Here is a 21,916-nt window from a genome sequence, read left to right on the forward strand (position 1 = left end):
AGACTGTTATAATGCCTACTCCCAACCATCTCATACCTTGAATTTTCTATTATTTGTCTGTTTTACTATTTCTCTACTTATTTTAGAAGATGTCCTAAAAAAATCAATGCAACCTAAGCAGAATAAGGAAGAATGGCAGGGGCAAAGGCAGAGGAGTTCTAATTCATGGCCCCAGTTTTCTGAAACAAGTCCTTGCCAAAAAAAAAGTCTTGCTAGGTGGCACAAACCTGTAATCCCAGCTGCTAGGGAGGCTGAGGCCAGAGGATCACAAGTTCAAAGCCAGCCTCAGTAATTTTGCAAGCCCTAAGCAACTTAGCAAGATCCTATTTCAAAAAATAAAAAGGGTTGGCATGTGGCTCAGTGGTTAAGTGCCCCTGGGTTCAATCCCTGGTACCAAAAAAAAAAAAAGTCTTTTAAAGTTATAGGCCATGTCTGGCACAGAATGGATTGTCAATTGTTCAACATTAACAACTTAAAGCAAAGCAAAGAGGAAAAAAAAAAAGAAAGCCTGAAATTTCTAAAAATAAAAAAGCTTGTTAATCAAAATTCCAGCAGATGGCAGCTACTTCTGTTCACCACTACCATGTTTGAAGGATACAGGAGCTAACTTTCTGGAATTAACTGGCATAGGAAAGAAGGAAAGGAAGTGAGAATAAAAATGTTCCCATCCACTTTTTCCTAAAAACATATCCCTCTCTTTGGAAGAGAAAGGGAGGATTGTATTCCAAGAGCTAAACACAGTTGTTGTGTAGCAAAAAGAGTGAATAAGACACAGCTGGATTCCTATCCTAAAATTTACTACTTTTTAAGAATTCAGAATTCATGTGAGGTACTGGGTTCAATCCTCAGCACCACAAAAAAATAAATAAGTACTTAAAATAAGGATATTGAGTTTAGGGGCTGTGGTGGAGTGCTTGCCTAGCATGTGTGAGGCCCTGGGTTCTATCCTCAGCCCCACATAAAATTAAATAAATAAAATAAAGATGTTGTGTCCATATATAACTAAAAATATATATATTTTAAAAAATTCAGTTCGAGGCATGCGCAACACACACACACACACACACACACACACACACACACACAAGATTTCAGGCAATTGTCACTCACTGTTCTGTAAATTGGTAAAATTATAATATTTAGGGCTGGGGTTGTGGCTCAGCGGTAGAATGATCACCTAGCACATGCAAGGCCCTGGGTTTGATCCTCAGCACCACATAAAAATAAATAAGTAAATAAAATAAAGGTATTGTGTCCAACTACAACTGAAAAATAAATGTTAAAAAAAAAGTTTTTAAAAAATTATAATAGGGCTGGGGAGGAGGCTCAAGTGGTAACACACTCACTTGGCATGCGCAGGGCACTGGGTTCGATCCTCAGCACCACATAAAAATAAAATTAAAAGATGTTATGTCCACTGAAAATTAAAAAATATTTAAAAATTCTCTCTTAAAAAAAATAATATCTATCCTGTAACATTTTAGTGAAGATGAAATGTGGTAAGAGATACAATATTGGTTTTTTCTACTTCCTATGCCTTTTTTCTTTTTGCACTTGCAATAAGATTCAGAGTGAAACATTTCATTAGTTACTGATTTTTTTAATATTCTTTTTTATAAAATAACTTTATTTAAATATTTTTATGTGGTTCTGAGGATGGAACCCAGTGCCTCATACGTGCTAACCAAGTGCTTTACCATTGAGTCCCAACAGCAGCCCCTCATCAGCTACATATTATGCTGTATTCTTTTGACGGTCTTTAGCCATAATTAGTCAAAAATCTAATAAAGATGAGGCACCTGGGAAAAAGTGAAGATACAGTGAGAAAAGGACTGGATGCATTAGAATGGCCTATATTGAAGACTCCTAGCATCTCAAAGACTCTTGGGACTTAAGGATTAAGCAATTCAATAAATAGCACACCTAGTAAATAACAACACAATGACAAATGTTAGAATTTTTTTAAGTCATTTTGGAGAAAGAAAAATAGGGGAAAAGTCACACACATGAGGGGAAAAGTCATACACATGAACATCATGATGTGGGCTGGGGGTCTCGCTCAATGCTAGAGCACTTGCCTAGCATGTGCAAGGCCCTAGGTTCAATTCTTAGCACTGAGAAACAAAAAAGAGGAGTCATTAAACAATCCATGATGCCAAGCCCCTGAGGAGTAAAAATTTCCCAGCTAAGAGGAAATTCCCTTAGTATTTTTTTTTTTTTTTAAACCAGTATGAATAAAAAGCACCTGCACCTTCAACAAGTCCTCTGCTCAGAACTGACCCAAGTTTGGGAGAGCAACCAATTCAGATGCAAAGGGCTACAGCTTCCAAACACAACCACTGTTTTCTATTGTCATCTTCATCTCAATGGGGACATGGCTGCTACACAGGGCACTTGTGACAGGGATCCCACAGTGAAGCAGCAGATGTCTATGAACACTGTGTGGTGAAAGTGGCTCAAAGCCTCTGGACTCATAGTTCTGCATGGTGGGCTTCAGCCTTCAACAACTCACTGGGCTTCATGAAAATGCCTTCCATTGCTTTCCAGTAGTTGTTCTGGCTTGGCTGGGCCATGCCATGCACCTCTTTTTGTCCACTGATGGGCCGACCATATTGTTCTCCTGTGACAGATAGCAGTACCTCAGTGGAAGAATGTTTGAATCGCACTTCACCATCTCTCACCCAGTAGGGTCCATTACAGAGCACTGTCCAGTCATCCAGGTAATCACCTTCACCTTCCTCACCAAAAGCACTTACTTCCTGGAAGACACAGAAGGTGGCAACATTAGCATGGCTGACACATAGGCTTGAAGAGTAGAAGGAGACAATGGGAAGAAAAATAAGGCTGTAACAAATGACACTCTTTTTAGTGTTGTAAAAAATAAAATAAGGGCTGGGGATATGGCTCGAGTGGTAGCACGCTCGCCTGGCATGCGTGCGGCCCAGGTTCAATCCTCAGCACCACATACAAACAAAGATGTTGTGTCCGCCAAAAACTAAAAAATAAATATTAAAATTCTCTGTCTTTCTCCCTCTCTCTCACTCTCTCTTTAAAAAAAATAAAAAATAAAAAAATAAAATAAAATAAACCTGCGGAGGGAAAAACCCAAGAAAACACAAAAAGTATGCAAGAGAAAAAGAAATTAGTTGCCATAAAATTATGCTTCAAACACTTAATTTGCAATTAGTATCATATTGCCTTTTATTTTCTATTATAATCTTAAAACATTTTTATTTCTTTAGAAATGGGTTCTTGCTCAGTTGTCCAGGTTGACCCAAACCCCTGGTTTTGAGCAATCCCTCTGCCTCAGATTCCCAAGTAGCTGACCGCAAGCACATGCCTCTATACCTGGCCTATTAAAATATTTATTTTATAACTGTTTTTTTTGTTTTTTGTTTTTTAAAGAGAGAGAGAGAGAATTTTAATATTTATTTATTTTTTTAGTTATTGGGGGATACAACATCTTTATTTGTATGTGGTGCTGAGGATCGAACCAGGGCCGCACGCATGTCAGGCGAGCGCCTTACCGCTTGAGCCACATCCCCAGCCTTTATATAACTGTTGTTACTTGGCTTTATTTATTTCTTGCTATTAGAGTTTAAACCCACAGGCCTTTTACCACTGAGCTACTTCCCAAGTCCTTTTTATGTTTTATTTTGAGTCAGGGTCTTGCTGTGTTATCCAGGTTGTCCTTGAACATGCAATTCTATTGTCTTGGCCAAAGTCACTAAAATTATAAGTGTGCACCACCATGCCCAATAAATATTAAGTGAACAAAACATAGCAGGTTCTCTATATTCCTTTCCTCAATGAAAACTCATTCTCCTACAGGCCAAATATTTAGGGTTTCTACACAATGATGATTAAAAAAAAAATTTATTTCAGAAACATCTGACTTAAATGTACACTAATAACTATATAATTTAGATAATAAAAAGCAGAACTTTGAAAATGGAATCTATATAACTAAAGACAAAAGGATCTACCTTAAACACAGAACACTTATTTGATAAAATAAGTATCCCATGGGAGTTCCAGTTAACAATTCTAAAACTATACTTGTATATGGGAACTGAAGAAGGAAATGGATGGTGGATGGGTGGAAGCCTGGTACCTCACTGTTGCAGCAGAGATTTACAAATAAACATGCTAGAATGATAAATGTAGTAATGGATTAGAGTTGGAGGTATCAATAAGAGCTCATGTTTAACAGATGGCTAAATATATCAGTATATATGTGTAGACATATGAGTTAGTATACACACATATATTTCTTTGCTGTCTGCTAAGAGGACCTAAAAGAAATAATATCCCAATAAAACAATAAGATCATATAAAGTCTAGATTTTACCATTCTCCAATGAAGGGAAACAGGGCTCTGAGGAGAAATAAGGAGTCTAAGAGTGGGGCAAGCAACAAGCAAAATGAACCTGAAGCATCTTTTAGTGCCAGAAAGTTATAAGCAAGTGCTTTAAAATACACACACTATGAGATTCTGTCAAATGGATATAACAGACAACAGGAAGATTCTCCAATAGCCAAAGTTGAAATAATCTGAGCAACAAAGTGAAGACAATAATATTGAATTATAAGTCAAAATATGTAATATAAATCCAAGAGTTCATACTGATATAAATGAATAAATAAACTGGGGAAAAGAGACAAAAACCTCCATATGGAAAAATCCCACATAAATTATGTAGTTACTCCAACTGTAGACTGGACTTATTTTATCAACATGCAATTCTACTGTCTTGGCCTAAATGAAAAGAGTAACTTTACAGGAGAAACTCACTAGAACATTACTATAGTCGAGTAATCGAAGTCAATATCAGCAATCAAAAATCATGTATATAGGGCTGGGGTTGTGGCTCAGTGGTAGAGTGCTTGCCTAGCATGCATGAGGCACTGGGTTCGATCCTTAGTACACTTAAAAGTAAAATAAAGATACTGTGTCCACCTAAAACCAAAAAATAAATATATTTTTTAAATCACATAGATAACAGGTATCCTTCATAGTATGTGAGGAAAATGTCACTTTTAACTCAGTGACCTTGCTCCCAAAACCCTTTTAAACACAGTCTCATCATGACAAAAATGTCAGACAGATTCCAAAAGAGGAGCAATAACAATACACCTGACTAGCACTTCTCAAAACTGTCAAGGTCATCAAAAACAAGGAAAGCTAGAAAACTGTCAAAACCAAGAGGATCATAACAAGATATATCAACTAAATATAATGTGGTATCCTGGAACAGAAAAAGAACATTAGATAAAAAGGAAACTAAAATAATCTATGTACATTAGTTGAAATAATGTATCAATATTATTTCATCAACTCTAGCAACTGTACCTTATTAACAAACGTAAGGTGCTCATAGCTAAAACTATGTGAGGTGTGGGGGGGGGGGGTGCCAGAGGGAAGAAGTCATTAAGGGGTTTATATCCCCTGAAAGCTCAAGGATTAAAAAAGTGGTAGAGAGGCTATGTGTGTAGTTCATTGTTAGGGCACAGTTTAGCATGTGGAAGGGTCTTGGGTTCCATCCCCAGCACCAGGGGGGAAAAAAGTGGCAAAAATTCATTTTCCCAATGTGGTTAGTTACCATCATTAAAAATATAATCATTTTGGGGCTGAGGTTGTGGCTCAGTGGTACAGCACTTGCCTTGCATCTGTGAGGCACTGGGTTTGATTCTCAGCACCACATAAAAATAAATAAAATAAAGGTACTGTGTCCATCTATAACTAAAAAAAATTTTTAAATAATAATAATCATTTTTATTGCAAGTTTGGAAACATTGGGTTTACTGCAGAATTTATCAGAACTTAATTCATAACTATTCTCTGTTCCCTCCATTTCTTGATTTTTATCTAGATGCAAAGTTTTCATGGGACCAGAAACAACTTTGTTCACATTTACGAAAGTCATTTCTCGGGAGGGGACGGGGGAGGGGGGATAGTAGAGGATAGGAAAGGCAGCAGAATACAACAGACACCAGAATGGCAATATGTAAATCAATGGTTGTGCAACTGATGAGATTCTGCAATCTGTATACGGGGTAAAAATGGGAGTTCATATCCCACTTGAATCAAAGTGTGAAATATGATATATCAAGAACTATGTAATGTTTTGAACAACCAACAATAAAAATTAATTAAAAAAAAAAAAAGAAAGTCATTTCTCCATGTCTGCAGAAAAGAACATTTACATCTGGAAAGGAAAGGGTTAAGAACCAGGAGCTCAAACAAGAGAATCAAGTATTGCAGAGCAAAGTGATCCATTAGATGCCACCTCACCTGGTTTCCAGAAAGAGGTGAAGTAAAATGGTGACTATGGAGGTTTCGGCCAGTGTTGACATGTGTCAGTCGGATGGGCTGGCCACATTTGATGGGGGTTCCCCTTTCACACACTGTGGCAGTCTTCCCCCGTATCCTCCAGTAACTGTTGCTGTCATCCACAGAGGTTACACCTGTCACTGACTGCTGGCCACTACCTACAGTCAAAAACAGAAAAAAAAAGAGAGAGCAAGTGAACTCAACCTAATTCTATGGCCCTAAAAATGTGCCCTGTGTCATAAAACTGGCAGGAAGGGATGGGGAGGGAACATTATAGCTGGTAATATTTTTTCTATGACATTAAAATATTTATGAAAATATTAAATGTTCATATACTGTAGTTTTAATTATCATATATTATACTTAAGGGAGTGCCATATCAAAAAATTCCAAGAATTTGCATCAAAAGAATTAGATACAAATCCACAAATATGTGAGGGTTATTTAAAGTATAGGCAATGTTTACATGTATGTACTAGACTGGATAATCCCAAATATATGTCAGGTATCTAAGTATATAATTTTAACATGTTTGTAATATTTTCAATGCTTACTATGCATTACAATAAAAATTTTTATATTTTATAATTAAAATAAAATGACTTTATCATCAACTTTAATCCAAGAAGCCATAATAATTCTGAAACCCCTGTTAAGTAGTCTATCAGTACATTATAAAATTACTCTGAGGACATCTAAATTTGGTTAATCCTGCCTTAACTGGTACAATTCTGCAGGTTAAAAGGCACTGAGTTAAATATGTAGCTACAGCCAGGAAAAGTAGCATTTGCCTGTAATCCCAGCAGCTCAGAAGCTGAGGTAGGAGAATCACAAGTTCAAAGCCAGCCTCGGCAACTTAATGAGGTTCTAAGCAACTTAGCAAGAGTGTTTCAAGATAAAAACTAAAAAGGGTTAGGGATGTGACTCAGTGGTTAAGCACCCCTGGTTCAACCCCTAGTACCAAAAAAAGAAAAAGAAAAAAAAAAGTAGCTATAGACTTAAAAATAAAAAGGAGGGCTGGGCTGTAGCTCAGTGGCAGAGCACTTGCCTAGCATGTATGAGGTACTGGGTTCAATCCTTAGCACTGCATTAAAAAATAAATAAATACACAAATAAAGGCATGCTGTCCATCTACAATTACAAATTTAAAAAATAAAAAGGAAATATATACAAATAATAATTTGTATCTAATATGTCCTGAGCAGTTACCAGGTATCGGGCACTAACCCAAGTCCTTTGCTTGAATATTCTTATTTAATACATGTCTCTATTCTCTTAGATAGGAATTATTATCATCCTCAGTTTATGTTGGAGTGTTAGAAAGGCTGACTAGTATGCCCAAGGTTATGCAATTCTAACAAGATTGGGGCTGAACCTAGAAAACCTGATCCTAGAACTAACAGTCACTCCATCACAATACATCCCATAGTAAGGATATCTTCCCCCACTCCAAGAATTTTTTTCACAATACTTTTATTCCATTTATTTATTTTTATGTAGTGCTGAAGATCAAACCCAGGGCCTCACACGTGCTAGGCAAGCGCTCTACCACTGAGCTACAGCCCCAGCCCAATGACATCTTTCTTTTTCCAGCTTTTTCTGTCAAGTTCCTCCAAACAGGCTACTCTCTGTACAACCCTTCTTTGAAGGCATCTCATATTTCCCAAATATTTACCTTAAATACTCTCACCTGCACCTCCCAGCTTTGCCTTGAGATCCATGGACCTGCCTAACCACAAGCTTTTGATATTTCCCTTTTATTGTGTAACACTGTGCCTTGTACTTCTCCTTTGAGTAAATGCAACAAACTATCAGCTCCACTCCACAGGGTTCTTTCAACCTGGTTATGACTTTGTTACATCTTAAAAAAAAAAAAAAAAAAAAAGGAGGGGGGCAGGCAACTAAACTCCCTTTTTGCTGTCTCAGTATGCACAATAGTGTTTACTAAATCATAATCTACTTTTTATTTCTTACCTTTCACACTTTCTATTCAACCCACTTTTTCCTCCCACAATCCCTAAATCTTGAGATTATTCAGAATTCTATTCAGCTTTTTTTTTTTTAAAGAAAAAAAGTGTGTGATTGGTTTTTTTAACAATTTATTTTTATATGGTGTTGAAGACTGAACCCATTGCTTCACATGTGCTATGCAAGTACTCTACCATTCAGCCACAACCCCAGCCCACAGACCTCATCTATTTGTATTAGAGGTTCTTAATTGGGGGTCAGGACAAAAGCATTTGTATCTTTAACAAGTTTCTCAAGTAATTCTTATATTAAGAACCATAGTCATCCTGGGTAATTTCATCTACTCCCATCACTCTTCAACCATCACCATTCAACAATGTTGTATAACTTTGTATCTCAGATTCAGCAGAGATCCTTCTGTACTCTAGACTGAACCTGGTTCTCAAATGTGGCTGCCCATCAGAACCACCTAAAGAGTATTTGAAACTATCAGAATTTTATGCTAGGCATCTCATCACCTCCATTTTAATTCAGTAGATCTAAAGCAGAGAATCATATCAAACTAAAAAGCATTAAGCCTGGCATGGTGGCAAATGCCTAATCCCAGTGACTTGGGAGGCTGGGGCAGGAGGATCGTGAGTTAGCAAGGCCCTAAGCAACTCAACAAGACCCTGTCTCTAAATAAAATATAAAAAAGGGTTGATTCACTGTTGCATCTCCTGCCAGGCATAGAGGCACACACATGTAATCCCAATGGCTTAGGAGGCTGAGACAAGAGAATCACAAGTTCAAAGCCAGCCTCAGCAACAATGAAATGCTAAGCAACTCAGTGAGACCCTGTCTCTAAATAAAATACAAACTAGGGCTGGGGATGTGACTCGGTGGTTGAATGCCCCTGAATTCAATCTCCAGTACCCCCAACCCCCCAAAAAGAGGAGTGCTAGGGATGTGGTGCTGTGGTTAAGTGCCCCCTGGGTTCAATCCCTGGTACCAAAAAAAAAAAAAAAAAAAAAAGAAAGAAAATTTTAAAAAGCAATACACCTGACACAAAGTGAGTATTAACTGAATGGTTGCTAGGATTATTAAGACATCCCAATAAAAACAACTCAGTTCCTTCCCTAATCAAACTGGTCAGACATGTTTTGGGAAACACGAATTACAGATTAATCCATCTGAGGGAATTCCTTCATCACTGAATGAACAAGCATAGTCCAACATAATCAGTCATCCAAGTTATCTTAGATGCTTATCACGTCTCACCAACTGATTTTGTTTCTCTTTTTTCCTTTTTAATGCTGGGATCAAACCCAGGGCCTTGTGCATGCTAGGCAAGTGCTCTACCATTGGAGTTAATGCCCCAGTCCTTGAACTTCTATTTATCTATTTTTATTGTCTTCCTTGTAACTTGATTGATTCACTATTGCATCTCCTGCATCTAGAACAATATTAGGCACACAGTAGGGGCTTATTAAATCTATCCTGAATGAACGGACCCATAAGTAACTGATTATCAAATATTTTAATTTCATATAGCAAAAAGGAAACTGAGGATTTAGCTCTGTGGTAAAGTGCTTACTAGTACTTGCAAGGCTATGAGTTCAATCCCCAGCACTACCCCCATCCCCCCAAAAAAGCAAAGCAGTTTGCTCTACAATGTCTGTAACTGCTTTAAGGTTTTTTTTTTTTTGTTTTTTTTTTTTGGGGGGGGAGGTTGTTTTGGTGTTATTATTATTTTAAATCGCAATACTAAACCCAGGGTTTTTCACATGCTAGGCTAGCACTCTACCCATGAACTACTTCTCCAGCCCTTTTTAAAAATTTATTTTGAGACAAGGTCTAAGTTGCCCAGGATGGCCTCAAACTTATAATCCTTCTGCTTCTGCCTCCTATGTAGCTGGGATTGCGGGCATGTACCACCACACCCCTCTGCTTTTTTAAAAGGAAGTTAAGATTGAGTAAAAAGGGACCAAAAGACAGGACAACATGAACTAGAAGACAGAGGGTTGTAATCAAAGAGTAAATTCTTGGACTTTAAAACTTTAGAGAGGGCTGGGGATGTGGCTCAAGCGGTAGCGCACGGTTCGATCCTCAGCATCACATACAAACAAAGATGTTGTGTCCGCCAAACACTAAAAAATAAATATTAAAATTCTCTCTCTCTCTCTACCTCTCTCTCACTCTCTCTTTAAAAAAAAAATAAAAAAAAAACTTTAGAGATATAGCACTTACTATAATTTTCTACATCATTTTTCTTCCAAACTAGTGACAACCCAAAGTAGTGGAAAGGCTGCGGGCGGTAGCTAGCGCTTGCCTGTAATCCCAGCAGCTGTGGGAGGCTGAGACAGGAGCCTCAGCAACGGTGAGGCCTTAAACAACTCAGTGAGATTCTATTTCTAAATAAAGCACAAAATAGGGCTGGGGATGTGTCTCAGTGGCCGAGTGCCCCAGAGTTCAATACCCTCACTCAAAAAAAAAAAAAAAAGCAGTTGAAAGGTTTTGAATCTTAACTGATTTGGATCAAACTTAGCTGCAAGACTTTGAACAAGCGATTTAATTTTTCTGAGTCTATTTTCTCACCTGAAAACGAGGATAGCAATAGCATCTATCTCACTGGAATGTTAAAAAATTGAAAAAGAAAAAAAAATTGCCGAGAATGGTAGCGCACGCCTGTAATCCCAGCGACTCAGAAGGCTGTGGCAGAAGATCGAGGCAGTCTCAGCAAGTTAGTGAGACCCTGCCCCAAAATAGAAAATAAAAAGGGTGGAGATGTAGTTTTGTGGTTTAAAAAAACAAAAGAAAGAACAAATCGACTTGCCTGGCACTTAGCTTGCCAAATAGAAGCTGGTATTACGATGAAACTGGCCTTAGAACAACTCCGTTTTTCATCCTCTCTGGACCTCAGGAGCCTCCCCAGGGGACCCCTAAGTCTCCGAGGCTCCGCCCCCTTCAGAATCTACCGGGCCTCCCCTATCCACCCAAACCGGGTCCCCGGCAGTACCTGACCCATAGCGCACGTCGTGTGAGTGAAGCCGGACGTTGTGGCGCGTATTGAGTAACTTCACCACAGATCCACAAGTAACGACAGCCAGACTGGACGCCCCCACAGCGCTCCACAAACCCCCAAACAACAGCAGCTGTAAAACAGCCATCCTAAGTGAATCGCAGCGTCCCTAATCCTCCAAGAAAATTTGGCCCCTCCCCGGAACCGGAAGATGAAGGCGGAATTATTGAGAGGCGGAAGTAAAGAAGCCTTGATCTGATCTTTGTGGTTCATTTGGCTAGAGCGGTCTGAGGAACCCACCCCGCTCCCCGGTTCAGGTTGATGTTGATCACCTTGCTGTGTTTGGGGGACTCTTTGGCAACTGCCTTGCTGAACGCTACCTGGTAGCTTTCGCGTCCTCCGTGGAAACTCCAGAGAACCCGGTAGAAGAGAGATAGGAACAGCCCGCTCACTCCCAGTGACAGGGAGCCGGAAGTGACGTAGCACGTTGACGCAGCAGCCGCGGCGGTGGCGGCGGTGGCGGCGGTGGCGGCGGAGGGGTCGTGTGGTGGGTCCTTACTATCCTTTCCCAGTCTCGGTTCGACGACTCCATTTTCCTCAGTGGGGGCTTTTCGCATCAGAGGAACGGCGGCCTTCAAGCAGGTAGTGTTCAGACCGGAGATTGTGTTTCTTGCATGGGTCAGGTGCGGAACCGGGCTCCTATGGCCTGTTCCCGTAAGGGAAGAGGCTCTGGGGACCCGTCTGCGGGAAGAAGGCGGGGGGGGGGGGGGGCGGCGGCCTTCCCTGCTTTCTGCGAGGAAGGGGAGAGGATAGCAGAGTAGTTGCTCAGTCTCAATGCCTTTCTCAAAGCCTTCTCATCCTGAACCCGGGAATTGGGTGGCCTATTGAATCAACAGGCTTCCTGGGATCCCATCTGTCTCCGTAGTTTCAAAAAACTGGGCCACGCGAGGGAATTAGGAATGGAAGGGACCTAGGGCTTCTAACCTGGGATCAGGTGAAAGAATTGTTTGTCCTAGAAATGTGTCTCCTACCAGGTTTTAAACAGCTCAGCCATCAGACATGCTATGCTAAATTCTAGCTCTTCCCGTATTGTTGAATAATAGAGTCAGAACTTTAAGTAAATGGCTGCATCCTTGATCCCTTTCTAAAGATCAGAGATCTTGTAGAAATACTGAATCCCTTCATTCTTAATAGATTCATTTCCCCAGACATTTGCCAGGACCTGCCATAAACATCAGACTGGTCGTTAAGTCAAAACTTTATCCTGCATTTTTGCCTGTTTCTCTAGCACTCTTCTGAGCAGTTTGTTTCCCTGGGTTCTCACAAGAACGGATACTTATTTCTTTAAAAAGGACACTTAGGCTTTCCGAAAGACTTCCATGGAATTTCAGTGTAATATCATAAGGAGCAAAGAAATAAGATACACCAAAGTGTCAGTAATTTTGTTTGATTAAATTTAGTCAGTAAAAATTTTTCTTCAGTGAAAAAGTTTGATTTATTCAAAATTTACCAGTTTCTAAGTTTTCAGTATTTCTTTGTTTTTGCTTTTTTGTTTTATTTTGAGATGGGGTCTTGATATGTTATCCATGCTGGCTCCAACTCTTGAGCTCAAGTAATCTTCCTGTCTTCACCTCCCAAGTAGCTGGGACTACAGGCCTATGCCACTATGCCTGGCCTAAGTTGTCAGTGTTTTTATTACCAAGGCATGATTGCTCCCAAATAAGTTGTGAATTTAGGACCCTTTTCCATGACTAGTCTCCTTTTCATCAACACAAGCTCACTTTTATTCAGTTTTTTTTTTTTTTTTCCTTTTTCGGTTAGGCTACTAGATTAGTGTAGCATTACTCTTGAGATGTTTTAATCTTTTTATTTAAAGAGATTAATCACATCAGAAAGTGGTATAGTCTGGGCCTATACACACCTGTGATCCCAGCTACTCAAGAGGCTGAGACGGGAGAATCCCAAGTTGAAGTCCAACCTGGGTGACTTAGAGCTGTCTCAAAAATAAAAATGAAAGGGATTGGGGTGTAACTCAGTGGTAGATGCCTGTGGATTCCATCCCCAGTTCCAAAAAAAAAAAAAATCTTTAGTTCTAATTTTACTTTTTTCTACTGTGAAGTCCTCTTCCATGAGAAGAAAGCCTACCTACTGTGGTAATATCTGATCTTGGAGACAAATAAATTTTCCTTTGCTTCTATTCTTCATCTCAATAAACATTGCCACTATCAGTCCTGTGGGTAATCCTTGGCTTCTTTCCTCTCTACTATTCTCCATACAATCAACCACCAAATCCTCTCCATAAGACTATTTCCCTAAGCATATAGTTTATATTCTGGTATCTCTCAAATGCCCCTCCAACTACCATCCTAGTTTTTAAAATTTTCCTTCATGGCCAGATTTCTACCTGTGCCAACTCACCTTTTATTCTTTCTTCAGGCTATACCAATCTATTTTTCTGACCAGCAATTGAAATTGCTCTTGTCAGGTTGCCAATGACTTCTATGTTGCCAAATCCAGTGCATACTTTGTTCTCATCTTCTTCAATCTCTGGAATATTCAAAACAGTTTCTCCATTTTTAATTTCTCTTCTCTTGGCTTCATTGACATTTTCTCTTGGAATTTCTCCCCCCACCCCTTTGGCTATTTCTTTTCAGTCTCCTTTGCTAGCCACTTTTCCTCTCCGTGTAATGACTAAATGTTGGATTTCTTGTTTCTAGTCTTCTCCCTGTGTTCCAGAATCATAATGTCATAATGCCTGCTTAATTATATTAGTTTAGTTATGTTAATATAATATAAATTTTGATCTTCTGATCTTCCCATCATTCCAAATCTGGTATTCCCCATCTTGCTAAGTAGTGCTCCAACTATGTGGTTACACCAAAGCCAGAACTCTGAGACTCATCTTTAACTCGTCTTTACTACCCCATTTTCCCAGCCTTTCAATAATTCCTGCATCTTTTACCTGAAATCTGTTTTCTATCCTCTGTCTTCACTGCTACTGCCCTATTCCAAGCCATTATCTTTTACCTTGGCTACTGCAATAGTATCCTCAGTTTTCCCTGTTCCCACTTAAATCCCCCTCCAATCCATTTTCCATATAGCAGGATCCTGTCAAGTCAGATCTTGTCATTTTCCTATTTAAAGCTCTAGTGGCTTTCCATGGCCTTTATTCCCTGCTTAAACATTTCCCTCCTCCTTCATATTCTTCTGCCTTTCCCATTCCCTAGTCACATTGGCCTTAGAATATTAGCTGCCAGGTATCAAGTTCTTGCTCACTTTTTCTACTGGGTCCTCTTCACCTTGACTCTGTATGCTTTATCCTACCCATTCTTCACATCCCAGCATAACTAAACTTTCCTCATAGGTGAGTTGTATATATTTTCTTCTTAGTATTCATAGAATTACCAAGTAAATTAATTGTTTTAGACACTGAGCTATCTTCCTGTTATCTTAAGGATGGAGTCTAAAATCCTTAGATGGTGAGATCCCTGTGCCTTCATCATGTCTGACTCATGAACCATTCTCCCTGTCACCAGTCGTATCAGCCCTGTTCTGTTCCTGCCACAGTGCATGGCTTACATTGGAAAGTTCCTTAACCCCACTACTCCCTTGCCAATTCCCCTCTGGAAGAAATAAGTTTTTCTAGTTAATTCACTCCTCATTCTTTTTTTTTTTTTTTTAATGTGATGATAAGGATTGAACCCAGTGCCTCACAATACATTAGGCAAGTGCTCTGCCAAAGAACACTGAGCCCTACCCCCTCACTCCTTACTCTTAAGGTCTTTGCTTGAAGGCACTGCCTCAAAACCAGGTTAGGTTCCACTGTTGGAGGATGCCATGGTTCTTTCAACATCAATTCTTTAAAGACCTGTACTTCTGGATAATGGTCACCAAAATCGTGTGAGTCAAATGAAGCCAGTCTAGTCATTTACATACTATCTGTATGCTTTTGTGCTACAAGGCAGTTCTGGCTCTAATAGAGAAAGATTGCCAGCCCCTACATTAGAGCAGGAACAATGTGTGTGTGTGGCACAAGACTCAGTAACTGTTCTCCCTCCCTGTGTTGCAAGGGTTCTGAATCTGGTTACACATGTCATTTGTTTCTGCTCCTCTTTTGCACTTTTCATGTTCCCCAAGGAAACATGGAAAGAAAAGTGATAAATACTATTTTTAAATTATCAATATTAGAAACTAATATTGACAATAATGCTTTTTTATTGAAAAGATTATCATTGAAAAGATTCTAAAACATTTTCCTATAAATATGATGTGCATGTTAAAAATAACAAAATTAACTTTTTTGTATTTTAACATATTGGTTTAACAGTTCTAAATCCTAGATTTAAAAGAACTTAAGCCAGGCATGGTGGAGCATGCCTGTAATCCTAGTGACTAGGGAAGCTGAGACAAGAAGATTTTGAGTTCAAAGCCAGCCTCAGCAACTTAGCGAGACCCTGTCTCGAAATTCTAAAAAAGGCCTGGAATGTTGATCAGTGGTTAAGTACCCCTGGGTTCAATCCCTGATACAAAAGATTAAAAGAACTTAAGTAGGCTTTGAAACTTTAACTTTTGGGTTTTTACATTCCAAGTTGGTATTCACTCATAAATAACTTTGAAAAAGGCCTTGACTCTTGCTCAGAAAATGCAGAATATGAGGGCTGGGGATGTGGCTCAAGCGGTAGCGCGCTCGCCTGGCATGTGTGCAGCCCGGGTTCGATCCTCAGCACCACATACAAACAAAGATGTTGTGTCCGCCGAAAACTAAAAAATAAATATTAAAAAAAAAGAAAATGCAGAATATGAAATATCTTGTAGTTTAAACTCTACAACCGATTTGGGGGCTATTGCCTTATCAAGCACAAGTTTTTGCTCATATTTCCTTTTTCCAGACTTAATTCTTCACTCAGACATTATCTTTCCTGAGGTATTCTCCAATATCTGTCTTCACATTGATCTCATCTTCCTAGTATGTAGCTTAATACAGCATTAATTTTGGAGTTTTGTTGTTTTACTTTGCTTTTGTGATGCTGGTGATTGAACCCAGGGATGCTTAACTACTGAGCCACATTCTGGGCCTTTTTATATGCTGGTAGGCCTTTTTATATGCTGAGATATATCCCTAAGCCCCAATCATGTTCTGTCATAACTTTATTTATTTATAAGTTTTTGAGATAGATAGTGAACCCCACCAGGACAGGAAGAGCACAATTTTTCATCTCTGGTTGTACATAAAGTAGAGTCACACCATTGGTGTCTTCATACATATACTTAGGTAATGATGTCCATCTCATTCTACCATCTTTCGTACTCTCATTCCTTCTCCTCTCCCCTCCTTCCCCTTTACCATATCTAGAGTTCATTTAATCCTCCTATGTCCCCACCCCAACCATATTATGAATCAGCATTCTTAAATCAGAGAAAACATTCGGCATTTTATTTTTGGGGATTGGCTAACTTCACTTAGCATTATATTCTCCCAACTTCATCCATTTACCTTTAAATGCCATGATTTTATACTCTTTTAATGCTGAATAATATTCCATTGTGTATATATACCCCATTTTCTTTATCCATTCATCTACTGAAGGGCATCTAGGTTGGTTCCTCAATTTAAGTTTTTGTAGGTATCCACAATTAGTATGATGGAACAAAATGGGTTAATCAAAGCCGTAAAGCAGAAGGAATTAACTGACTAGGTCTCTTTTTGCTCTGTTCTCTTAATTTGCCTCCTACAACTTCTTGTTCAAAGGGAGGGACTTATGGAGGACCTCCCCTATGGCAATCTGATCCCAGCTCTGTTCCTTTTCTAGAAAATGTCATGGTAACTCTTTCTCTCTCTCTCCCTCTCCCCCCACCCCCACCCCTCTCTCTTTCTGTATCTCTCTGCTGCACCCACACTGGACTTCTGCCTGGAGAAATCTTCTCCTCCACCAACCCACTCCCATTCCAATTGCAGATTTAACTTACATTCTGAACATGGGGAAAATTTGAAGAGTGTAAGTACTAAATGCAAAATCCAAACCACATTAGGTTTGTCCCAGATATCATGTATCAGTAGTATCTACAAGCTGGGAGCTATGGCACATGCCTATAATCCCAGCTATTCACAAAGCTAAGGCAGGAGGATTGCAAGTTCAAGACCAGACTGGGCAATATAGCAAGACCCTGGCTCAAATTTTTTAAATATAGTAAAAAGGGCTGGGGATGTAGCTCAGTGTTAGAGCACCCCTGGTTTAATCACCAGTGCTGGGGAGGGAGGCAGGAAGGTCACATACAAACAAAGAATTATTATATTTGTTCTGGAGCAGTTGCCACTTGGCATCCTTAGCCTGCAGTGCTGCTGCAGCACTCTGTATGCACATATAGATCTTGCAAGTTGTAGCAAGTCAGGATTGCTTCTGGTATGCTTTTTTTAACTGGTAGTCTTGACATTGAGCTAGATTAGAGGCATTCCCCAGCTATAACACAGCATGTGCTTCTTTACTAGCCTAGGCAATAGAAGGGAAGGCAACACAGCTGTCTTCCCAAGCTGTGTGCAGCCCAGAGCACCAGCTGCCCTAGGGATAGAAGGTAGACTGTCTGATCAGGTAGACTTTTTTCTGGTAAGCAGGCTGTGGGCATCTGGTCTGCAGGAGCTTGCATTTATTTATTTATTTTTTTTAATATTTATTTTTTAGTTGTGGTTGGACACAACACCTTTATTTCACTTATTTATTTATTTATTTTTTATGTGGTGCTGAGTAGCAAACCCAGGGTCTCACATGTGTGAGGCGAGCACTCTACTGCTGAGCCACAACCCCAGCCCCCCAGGAGCTTGCATTTAATTTGAAGATATTGAAACCTTAAAGGACTGAATTTGTGGGTCTCAGCCTAATTAAAGCAAATGGGGGTAGGCGGAGCTGTACTACTCAAATCTATTTTTAATGACTCAATTCAGGGCTGAGAGAGCAATGTCAAAATTAAAAATTAAAGCTCCAGATTTCATTGCCAGAAGTTTAAGACATTCGCTTTTGTGGCAATACTTAAGCTAAATGACCTTAAGGTTACAGATCTCAAAAAAGAAAAGAGAGGGCATCAATCTAATCCTAAGGTTTCTTTTGTCATAGCCCTTTGGGACCCTATGATGGCTCTCAAACCTTTTAATCTCAGGATCCCTTTATAGTCTTGAAAATTACAAAGTATTAAACCCACTACATTTTAACATAAATAATATTCCTTATAAATAACAATAGGGATTGGGGTTGTGGCTCAGTGGCAGAGTGCTTGCCTAGCACATGTGAGGCACTGGGTTCGATCCTCAGCACCACATAAAAATAAATATATAAAATAAAGGTATGGGGTGCATCTACAAATAAAAATATTTAAAAAAAAAAAAAGAAAAGAAAAGAAAGAAGAGAAAAATAACAATAGTATTTAGAACAAAAAATTGCCAGTCGAACACCTTTAATCCCAGTGGTTTGGGAGGTTGAGGCAAGAGGATTGCAAATTCAAATCCAGTCTCAGCAATTTAGCAACTTAGTGAGACTCTGTCTCAAAAATTAAGAAGGGGCTGGGGATGTGGCTCAGTAATTAAGTACCCCTGCTTCACTCCCTAGTACCCCCCCCACAAAAAAAAAGAAAGAAAGAAAGAAATTAGTGATTAGAGTGATATTGTTTTGATCTGGGCACTGTGGTGCACACCTATAATCCCAACAGCGTGGGAGGCTGAAGCAGGAGAATCACAAGTTCATGATCAACCTCAGAAATTCAGTGAGACCCTGTGTCAAAATAAAAAGGACTGGGCATGTAGTCATTGGTAAAGGATCTCTGAGTTAAATCCCCAAAAAAGTGGTATTTTACCTTTTTTTTTAAGATGAATCTTTTTTTTAATATTTTTTTTATTTTTTAGTTATAGATGGACATAATATTTTTATTTTATTTATTTTTATGTGGTGCTGAGGATCTAACCCAGTGTTTCACATGTGCAAGGCAAGCACTCTGCCACTGAGCCACTCCCCCACCCCCCCCCTTTTTTTTTAAGCAGAATTTTTAAATATCTGCCTTAAGAAAATACAGATAGATTTTCTTATCTGTTTCTATGTTCTGTCTTTTCTAATGCCACGTGTTAAAAACTCCACTGTACTCATGAGAGAGAAGATGTGGTGGTGCTTGGACCACACTTTGAGAACTGACATAGTGTAAACAACTATGGAGTCAAGTAGACCTTAACTGTTAAATAGTTGTGTCCCCTTGAGGAAGAGACTTCATTTTTCTCGATTTATTTCCTCCCTTTTGGAATGGATACAGAAATGCATTATTACTCATAAGACAGTGCGGTTATTAAGGATCAGAGTACATTTTAAGTGTCTAGCACTTAGTAGTTGTGCAATAAACTTTTTATTTTTCAGTTCCTAAAGTACCAAGAAGAGACCTGTTATTAATTTTAGTTAGATTTGTTTCTTATTTTCTGTTTTGTTTGTGCGCAGTGCTGGAGCTTGACCTAGGGCCACTCTACCCAGTTTTTGTTGTTGTTGTTTTTGTTTTAGTTGTTGTTATTTTTTATTTTTTTGGAGACATGATCTCCCTAAGTTGCTCAGGTTTGCAATCCTGCCTTAGCTCCCTAAGTAACTGGGATTATAGGTGTGCACCACTGTGTCCAGCTTGGTTAGGTTTTTTGTGACTTGTGTGATGTATACTGTTTTTTTTTTCAAGTCCTACTCCAGACCCATCAAAGTTCATGATATAGTTCTTGGAGTTCTTCACTGCACTTCTAGGTATTGAGTAAGTCTGAAAGTAGGGAAGTAGAAGATGAAGTTGGGATTGGTTGGTACAAGGACCAGGATTCAAATTCAAATATAGTTAACATTTATTGAAATAGTAGGTTCTTTCCCCTATGTCATATAATATTCTCAGCTACCCTATGATCTAAGTAATGCTGCTATCATATTCCAGATGAACTGATATCCAGACACATCCAATAATGTAGTTAAAATTATTAACCACATTAATAGGTGTTAGTTGAGGAGATCAGAATATAATCTCTAAAATTAAGCGCAGTACTATCTCTGTTTTTCTTTAGATAATGCCTCTGTTTTGTCAACCCTGGAAGACTGATTTCAGAGTTATTTTGCAAGGGCGGTAAATGATAGAAATGTAGTCATGGTTCTGATGTTTCTAAAAAAATTTTTTCCATCACAGTTTTCCCAACCAGCAATTTTACAAGTGCCTCAAATTCAGGAAGAAGTTTTTGAAAAGGGATTTTTCTTTTGACTACTAATAACCAGAAATAGTGTATATGAAAGCACTTTTCATAAAGGTGGCACTTACTGTTCTCCCAACCTCTGTAAGCAAGTCACAGTATCTCACTTTACTACCATGTCCCCACTTATATAATTATTCATACATTAGTTTATTTCCTTATCCACCCATTCCTGCCTTTGAATAGTAAATAAGATAAATAAAAGTCTGGGTAAGAGAGATGTTACATATACAAGTTCAGTAATTGTTTCCCCCCCGCCCCTTAAATATACATGTGAGAAGCAACCCTGGGAGAAATGGTAAGTAAAAGAGATGGAGTCAGTGGGTGGGAGTGGTGGGAGATGCTGGGAATCAAATCCAAGGGCTTGTGCATGCTGGTTAAGTGCTTTACCACTGAACTGTACCCCTAGCTATCTGATTCTTTCTTCTCTTTAAGTAGAAATGATTGAGTGTTCGGAGCTGGGACAGATGGCTAAAAGACTTTTTGTGAAAAGGTTTAAGATTTCTCTGTAAGATCATGTGTCTCATTTTTTTTTAATCCTCATCTCCTTCCCTTCCTTAGTCTTCTTCAGGCAAGCTGTAAGAAGCTGCAGCAATGTCTGATTTTGTGGAAAGTGAGGCTGAGGAGTCAGAGGAAGAATACAATGATGAAGGCGAAGTGGTGCCCCGAGTCACCAAGAAATTTGTGGAAGAGGAGGATGATGGTGAGGAGGCCCCAGCCTCAAGCTTCTCCCTACTATTACTAAGCTTTGGATAGTTGGATTCTTGCTGATGAAAGGCTCAGACTGAGCACAGAAGTTCTCACACATGAGGTACCAACTTGAGAACTTTCAGTCATTCCTACAAAATGCTTAGAGCATCTATCTGCTGTATGCCAGGCACTGTACTTAGAAGTAGGAACACAAAACACCAGCTATTGTAGAATCTTTTGGGGGGGACAAACAGTAAATAAATACATATGTAATGCTTCCTGCCTTTAGTCCTAGCAGTGCTTATGCACATAGTTTCCTATTACTCTGGCCAAGCCCAACCTTTAGGATCATCAGCAGAAAACTCTAAAGTGACTTTAAAGGGAAATATAAGTTTTATCAAAGATTTATGGCTCAAAGAAGGAATGTAGCCACTGAGTTTATAAACAGAGAAAAATTAGTTATTGGTGTCTATAAAATTGCTAGTAACAATTTTGTAGAGCCAAAGTAATTAAGATGGTGTTTCCTAAAGACAAATGGTCAATATAGAAAACAAACTGTCCTGGTTGATGGCTATGTTTTGTACCTTTACATGAACAGAAGAGTTATTGTGGCACCTGTACCATCATTAGGTTCAGGGTGGATGAAAAATTATAGTTAAGCAGGTGGCCCTGCACCACCATCCAT

At 39.0% G+C, this 21,916-nt stretch overlaps 2 protein-coding genes across 2 annotated transcripts in view; one reads left to right on the plus strand and one right to left on the minus strand.

Moving 5' to 3' along the window:
- Positions 1 to 1,951: 1,951 nt before the first annotated feature.
- Positions 1,952 to 11,487, minus strand: Sdf2 (stromal cell derived factor 2). The gene is made up of 3 exons (XM_076869113.1): positions 11,301 to 11,487; positions 6,296 to 6,492; positions 1,952 to 2,759 (listed from the first exon to the last, which is right to left on the minus strand). Exons 1-3 carry the CDS (start codon positions 11,449 to 11,451, stop codon positions 2,472 to 2,474), a joined length of 636 nt encoding a protein of 211 aa, XP_076725228.1. The 5' UTR covers positions 11,452 to 11,487; the 3' UTR covers positions 1,952 to 2,471.
- A 316-nt stretch (positions 11,488 to 11,803) lies between these two features.
- Positions 11,804 to 21,916, plus strand: part of Supt6h (SPT6 homolog, histone chaperone and transcription elongation factor) — a 33,756-nt gene continuing 23,643 nt past the window's right edge. Inside the window, exons 1-2 of the mRNA XM_076869112.1 lie at positions 11,804 to 11,945; positions 21,103 to 21,244. Of these exons, the coding sequence (XP_076725227.1) occupies positions 21,136 to 21,244 (109 nt within the window). The 5' untranslated portion in view covers positions 11,804 to 11,945; positions 21,103 to 21,135. The remainder of the gene's footprint in view (positions 11,946 to 21,102; positions 21,245 to 21,916) is intronic.

Source organism: Callospermophilus lateralis, chromosome 11 (genome assembly GCF_048772815.1).
Source record: "Callospermophilus lateralis isolate mCalLat2 chromosome 11, mCalLat2.hap1, whole genome shotgun sequence".
NCBI lineage: Eukaryota > Metazoa > Chordata > Mammalia > Rodentia > Sciuridae > Callospermophilus > Callospermophilus lateralis.

Bases quoted from the DNA above. Each gene is read 5' to 3' on its own strand.
- Sdf2 (XM_076869113.1), bottom strand. From the start codon at position 11,451: ATGGCTGTTTTACAGCTGCTGTTGTTTGGGGGTTTGTGGAGCGCTGTG. The intron at 6,493-11,300 runs GTACTGCCGGGG...TTTTGACTGTAG, and splicing joins CGACGTGCGCTATGGGTCAG to GTAGTGGCCAGCAGTCAGTG. The intron at 2,760-6,295 runs GTGAGGTGGCAT...TGTGTCTTCCAG, and splicing joins CACCTCTTTCTGGAAACCAG to GAAGTAAGTGCTTTTGGTGA.